This window comes from Mus caroli, unplaced genomic scaffold (genome assembly GCF_978045245.1).
Source record: "Mus caroli unplaced genomic scaffold, Mus_caroli_1 scaffold_6, whole genome shotgun sequence".
Lineage (NCBI taxonomy): Eukaryota > Metazoa > Chordata > Mammalia > Rodentia > Muridae > Mus > Mus caroli.
In genome coordinates this window covers 66,805,869-66,813,125 of record NW_028227261.1, presented here as the reverse complement: position 1 = coordinate 66,813,125, position 7,257 = coordinate 66,805,869, and the positions used below count along the sequence as shown (strand labels likewise).

Here is a 7,257-nt window from a genome sequence, read left to right as displayed (position 1 = left end):
ATTGAACCCAGGTCCTCTGCAAAAGCAAACAGATTTTATTTATTTATTTATTTATTTATTTATTTATTTATTTATTTAATTTTTGAGACAGGGTTCCTCTAGGAACCACCATATGGATGCTGGGAATTGAACCCAGGTCCTCTGCAAAAGCAAACAGATTTTATTTATTTATTTATTTATTTATTTATTTATTTAATTTTTGAGACAGGGTTCCTCTGTGTAGTCCTGGCTGTCCTGGAACTCACTCTGTAGATCAGGCTGGCCTCGAACTAAGAAATCTACCTGCCTCTGCCTCCTAAATTCTGGGATTAAAGGCGTGAGCCACTACTGCCTGGCGCAAACATATCTTAAGTGCTAAGCCATCTTTCCAGTCCTAAAATGAAAACTCAACAAGCTCCAAGATAAGAAGAAACATGAATATTACAGATGTAAACATACCCACAGAGTCTGTCCATAGACTTTAGTTGAGCAAAGGATACTTTGTCATATGTAAAAATGTTTTTCCTAAGAAAAAGTACTTTCAATTATGATAAGCCAGAAAAACTTTTAAGATGACCAATGTATAAACTACACTAGAAAGAAGGAAAGAAAAATTCAAATCTGCATTTATCAGCACAAAAATGCAATTTATCTTTTTGTTTTCTAACAGGTTCTCCCTATAGAGCCTAGACTGGCCTTAAATGCATAATCCCCTGCTTCCACTCCCCAAGTCTTGGGATTATAAACCTTCTCCACCACCTCCAAAAGAATCTGCTTTTCATAATGAGATGCATTTGGTAAGAGATAAACTTCATGCATAGTATTTCTTAGTACCTACACATGAAAACTAGGCAAGTCATAGTGATCGTAGTTTGATTTTGAAAGCTGAATTAGCAGCTTTAAAAACTATTTGCCAATGTCTTTATGTATATGTATGATGACCTCATTATTCACAGGGTTTATGGCCGGCATGTAAAATCAAAAATAATCTTTATTTTATGCTTTATTTTCCTGTTCATTTTGTAGGGCAAATCTTACTTTTATACCAGGAAAGCTTGTAAATAGTTGAAAAATAACTGGGAAAAACTAAAATGTTAAAAATGCTTTGTAATGATAAATGCTTATTATTTCCGTCACTTAAAATTTCCATCTTAAAAAAAATTTCCATCTTAATAGAAGTTCTGGTTTTAATTAGTCATAGTAATACACTACCAGCTAGCTACTTGTATGATTACCAAGAGAGCCATCAACTATACAACACTGGAAAGTAACAGGAGAGGTGTATGCAATCTGCTCACCTGATGAAGGAGTATGTGTTAATTACAGAACACGAATGTCAAATGTACTAAGAACAAAGAAAAGCTTTTTAGAACACTGGAAAATGACAGGAGAGGTGTACCTTTAAGACTTAGAGTGATGCAGATGGAAGTGTGCTTTCCTGGACTAGAAGTGTGTTAATTACAGACCAAGAATGTCAAATGTACTGAGAACACAGAAATGCTTTCTTGGCAAAAGAAGGAAAAGCATGCATAGAAAACAGGCTTGCAATATCAGCTCAGCATGTTAGAACCAGCATGAAAAAGCAAGATATCAATTCCATGTGGCATCAAAGGGAGGGGAGGCCCTAGGTCCTGTAAAGGCTCGATGCCCCAGTGTAGGGGAATGGTAGGGCGGCGGTGAGGCTGGAGTGTTGAGTGGGTGGGGGAAGCACCCTCATAGAAGCAGGGGGAGGGGGAGGGGATAGGGGTTAGCGGAGGGAGAAACCAGGAAAGGGGATAACATTTTAAATGTAAATAAGTAAAATATCCAATAAAAAAAATAAAATAAAATAAACCATAGTAAAGTTATCCAAAGGCCAAAATATAGAAGGGACAAATTTGGTTTCAAAAACTACTGAACAGCCTCCACTTGTAAAACTAGTGGAGCCTGAGAGGAAGAAAAAAAAAGCAATACAAGAAAATACCAGTTAAGTAATTTTATTATATAAAGAGATCCTCTAACTTGATATGAAAAACAAAGCAACTCCAAAAGATATCACAAGGAAAAGGACACTGACATTTGACCAAAGGGAAAATGTAGCTATTCAAAATACACAAGTATTCAATCTTGCTATTAATAAAAGAAAAAAATCAGGGTGCAATTTCTTACTTATTCAATACACAAAGTTAGTAGCAATTTCTACCTTCTAAAAGTAATCAAATATGTCTGAAGTTAACAACAAAAAAAACACAGTCATTAAAAAAAAACACACAAAGTATAAAAATTCTGTCAATGCAAAAATCATGAAAAGCATTAAAATGAATCAACACTTATGGGCAGTTAAGCTAAAGTTCAGAAGCCAAATCCTTTCCTTTTGTCCGAATTACATTAAGGGACTGTCAACAGCACTCTGGCACTCTCCCAGGACTAGATATATATGTGTGTGTGTGTGTGTGTGTGTGTATGCATGTATTTTTTTCCTTCAGTTGAACAATTTTCCCAGGAAAGTACGTATTCAGTATCACTCATTACCAAGGGACACTATAATTCCATTTATCTGATAAGTTCCCTTTAAGATTTTCCCATGTAATTCTCAGGCCGAAAGTATTCCCACAGTATTGAAGACTGAAGGTCTACTTTAGCACTGCCTTAAAGAAACCAGCTGACTTCTTAGGGAATCTGAGCTGGTTCTATTTTTGAGTCAAGGCTAAAAAGGCATATTTCTGATTTGAAACAGAACAGGGTGTATCTCTGTTTGCTCAGATCACAGCCTTGAGGCAGCTCACACATTACAGGATGCTTACCAGCTACCGCAGCACCAAAAAAAAAAAAAAAATCACTCAAAATCACATAATAGGCATGTCAGAGTGACTGAGGCAGGAGACTAAACTTAAAATCCTGGAGCTTTGTTGAGAATGCTTCTATGCCTTCCTAACTCCCGATTTTCACAGGTAAAAGTTAATGATAAAAAAAAACAACAAAGGCAAAAACAGTTCTTTGAAACTTGCTTTCTACTAAATAAGCATGTAACTACAGACTATACAGAAAAACTAATTAAATTTCATTTAAAGAAAAAATTCCATTAAATGACAAATTTGGCTGTCAATTTAGTTTGTTGTAGCCCTTAGCTATCTAAATTCTGTTTAAGACTTTAGACACGGACTCTCTGGTATTGAATTCTCATTGAAATAAAATTAGCTGCTTTCTGGAAGAAAATATAAGGTCATTTTCACAACAGTTGAAGTTTCTATCAAGTCTAAAAGTTTGTGTACACAAATTTTTGAGTGAGCATGAATATCTGACTAGTGTACACACCTATTATTTTTTCTCCAGTGAGAGAACAAATCCTGACCTGTTTCTTCTAGTTAATATTGTTACTATTTCTGTCTACCTAAGAAACTTCAAATATTCTAAGACTAATCACATAGCCTAGACAACAGATTGTCCAAAACTATCCAAGAGGGAGGTAGCTGTACCTTGGCAATCTTTATATTAGGTTAGAACAGGGGACCTCCATTTAATGTTTCAGTCAAATCAAATGTTTTAATTTTTAGTATAACAGACATAATTACACATTTACTATGATCATCTATAATTTGACACATGTAACACCACAAAAAAAATCTAATTTTCTATGTATCTTTTTTACTTGTTAAAACAGCTGAATATATTTAATACTTTTCAAAATGCACTTGTTAACCATTTACTAAACAATAATATCAAGCCAAAAAAAAAAAAAAAAGGTCTAAGTTACCTTTTTGTCTATTAACTGTAGCAATAAGGAGAAACAATACAAGGGGACGAACAAGACCACCCATGATACACTGAAAAGGTATTACACCTCGGATCTAAGAATGATCTGAAGGTGCTGAAAGAGGTGATTCTCTAGAAGGTGACCCAGGGTTTTCTTCAGGTGGAAAAACTGTGAGAGTGCAAGCCCGAATGCCACCAAGCGACTCAGGAAGATCAAAAACTTTATGCCACTCGTCTTTTTCTGGGTCGTATTTCTGGACAATTTCTACCATGCACCGGTTATTCCAAGAATATCCACCAACAACATAGATTTTGTTTTCAAAGACTGCAACTCCAACATCACTCTGACCTCTCAGCATAGCAGCAATTGGTGTCCACTGGTCAAGAGTTGGCGAATAGTATTCGCAGCTTAGGACATCATCATAATCACTTGTTCCTCTGAAGTGGTTGCCACCGATGACATACAGCTTGTCTCCAACTGTACACATGCAATGCAGACCTCGGACTGTAGTCATAGGAGCCTTCTGTGTCCATTTGTCTGTATCTGGGTCAAAACACATGAGCTCATTTTGGAAAGTGTCATGAGTGATTCCTCCGGAAATATACATTAAACCCCCATATACTGTTCCAGCATGGCCATAGTGGGGTTCACTCATTTTTGCAACATAGCTCCATTCATTCATTCTTGGGTTGTAACATTCTACTGTGGCCAGTTCACCAGCTGCACTGCGCCCACCAACTGCATATAAATGTCCTTTGAGGGCACTCAGGTGAAAGAATGTGCGCTTTTCGTTTAATGATGCCACCTGCATCCACTTATTATAACGAGGATCAAATCTGAACACTGTATCAACAGCCGTTTTTCCTTTTGTATCGTAATTACTCTGGCCACCAACTACATAAAGGAAATTTCCAATAACAGCAATGCCGTGCTGGTATCGAGGAGCATCCATGGGCGCCAACGACTTCCACTCCTGCGCCCTTTCGTCGTACATTCGTAACTCTTTACTGACAACTAGCTGTTGTCTCAAAACTCCCCCTAAGGTAACCAAATGAGTAGAATCAGATCGAATGGCAGTTCTGTCCGACTGCATCACCGGCTGCATATATGGCATCATTTGGTAATTGCTTGCTTCCAAAAGTAAATTCACACAGGTATTGTCGGTTCTCATGAAATCTACTGTCTGCACATAGTTGATGAGATCCTGTGGTGTCATCAGTGGGAAGCGAATATTCTTCATTAATTTTGCGGCATAGTCCATCCGAGGGTCTTCCAGCCTCAGCCAGCGGCAGGCTGCCTTGAAGAGCTCAAGTTCCGAACAGTGCTTGAGACTATTGCTGGAAAGCACAAAGGCAAGCCGTTCAAAGGGGAGTTTCAGAAACTCCCCAGTATTCAACAAGGCAGGAAAGTTCTTTAGGATGAAATTATTTACGTATTTATCCACTTCTATAAGATTGTAGGTGTTAGCAATCCGGCCAACCTCCACACAGTTATCCAAAGAGACGCCTGATATAAGAAATACTTTACAAAAATCCAAAACCGGCAAGATCTGTAGAAAGCTGGCAGCTTCAAGAGTGTCCTGAAGATTGTCCATATTAAGAGACAGTTTTGCAGTATAAATAAAATCAATGATTTTCTTCAGACCAACTTTATTCACCCCATGAAGCTTGATGCACATCAAATCTTTCTCTTTCATTCCTCCTGTGAACATGGCCTTGAAATAATCACTGGCAGACGCCATCATGGCTCTATGAACCGGGAAGATTTCCTCTCCATCGCCAGGTACCAGCGTCACGTCACAAAGTAGGCCCTCTATTCTGAGCTGATCAAAGCCTTGCAACACAACCGAACTGTGCGTGTTGCTGGTAAAAAACCGCGTAGTTCCAGCCTTGCAAGGCTGCAGGTGGGCAGAGACGCCCATATCGCCGTTACCGAGAGACACCTTCATGGGAGAAGCCGGAGCTCGCAGCGAGCTGCAGGCCGCAGACGTTACAAAGAGAACGCTCTCGGGAAACCCCGGGGCCGCCGAACCAAGGGCAAGCAAGCGGTCGCCGCAGCACCGCTCGGGGCACACCGACGTCCGCCCTGCAGCAGCACGCACCTCAAATCTGCCAGGAGAGCGGGTGAGTCATCACCCGGGGCAGTTACGTGACCGCTTCACCTCCTCCGGTCCCCGGCTGTCGTCCTTCGCCGCTGCGCTCAGGGCGGGGGAGGGGCCGTCACGGCCTGCGCACCCCGGCTGCCGCCCTCCAAGGCTCAGCCACCTCAGCGAGCTGCGGCTGCGTCCTCTGCGATGCGATCCCGGCTGTGTCGCCGCGGCCACCGACTTGGCTTGGAGCAGGGCCTGGAATCCCGACTTGGGCCTAGAACGGCGGCCTAGCACCGACAGCCAGCCCGACCTTCCGGAAAGGCAGAATCCCAGGATCCCCCGGGCTAGGAGCGGCTGCACAGCTAGTGCGCTTGCGCGGCTGAGCTGGCAAGGGGGCGGCGGATGGGGGCAGGGCGCGGGCGGGACTGGGGGCGGGGTTCCGGCCGGCCAGCGAGGCCAGTGCAGGGGCCCTTATGTAAGCTTGCAGGAATGCGCGTGCATGTGCTTAAGCTTGCTTTCCAAGAGCGCGTTCTTTTCAAGATTTACGCTTAAGGTCTTTGCGGAACAGCAACGAAAGGCAACCTTTGTTCAAACATAAGAAGCCTGGCAGAAGAAATCATTGTATCGTTTTATTTATTTTCTTCAAGAACAGTTTTACAGTTTGCGTCATACTCAATTTAATAAACTCAATTAAAAATGTTGATTGTAAAAGGTTTTTTGTTTGTTTGTTTTTAACATTTAAAACACATGACATTTAACTTGCCACTAAATTTTGGTCCTAATGATACATTTTTTTTAATATTTGGCAGGAGAGATAATGCCTTCATAAATACGGTTTTCAGGGTTTTGTTTTCCAAACACTATTTTTAAATGGTTACAGTTTTCCAGTAGTTGAGCATGTTATAGTTTACTTTGTCCACTGTTTTCATCAGAGTGTACAAATGTTGTCCTCCATTATCTCATGGACTCTGTAATAAGCGCAGATGATTTGAACACAAAACGTTATCCTGATTTGGATAATGATAATATTTGGTAGAATAGTCAAGTCAATGTTTCCCAAATAGTTACCCTTTGCGTTTCCCTTGCGTTGAACTTTGCTTTTATAAGTATTTTTTTTATTAACATGCAGTTCTTCAGCTACTGGCAAATTTTAACTTTGATTTGAGAATAAGTATATAATTTGCCGTAGTTCCCTGTTCTCGAAGTTCCAAATCCTTCTAGCATTTACAGACTAGCATTTACCTTCTAGCATATGCAGACTAAGAATATACTTACATTCTTATGCTCCACTTCTTGGCTCTTTTCTAAATGGCATGAATCCTACTCGATTTTTTTTTCAGTTCAAGATTTTCCAAAATTGGTATATAGTTTACTTACAACTTGTTGATGACCCAAAAAAAATGTATATAATTTACTTAACTATAGGTGATTAACCTTCCTTTATTTCTCCTTCCTT

General features: G+C 40.1%; 1 protein-coding gene across 1 annotated transcript; it reads right to left on the bottom strand.

Moving 5' to 3' along the window:
• Nucleotides 1-1,939: 1,939 nt before the first annotated feature.
• Nucleotides 1,940-6,166, bottom strand: Klhl9 (kelch like family member 9). Its single transcript, XM_021161008.3, has one exon. It carries the CDS (start codon nucleotides 5,658-5,660, stop codon nucleotides 3,807-3,809), a length of 1,854 nt encoding a protein of 617 aa, XP_021016667.1. The 5' UTR covers nucleotides 5,661-6,166; the 3' UTR covers nucleotides 1,940-3,806.
• Between the last annotated feature and the right edge of the window lie 1,091 nt (nucleotides 6,167-7,257).

Coding starts and splice junctions, on each gene's coding strand:
- Klhl9 (XM_021161008.3), bottom strand. CDS start 5,660: ATGAAGGTGTCTCTCGGTAACGGCGATATGGGCGTCTCTGCCCACCTG.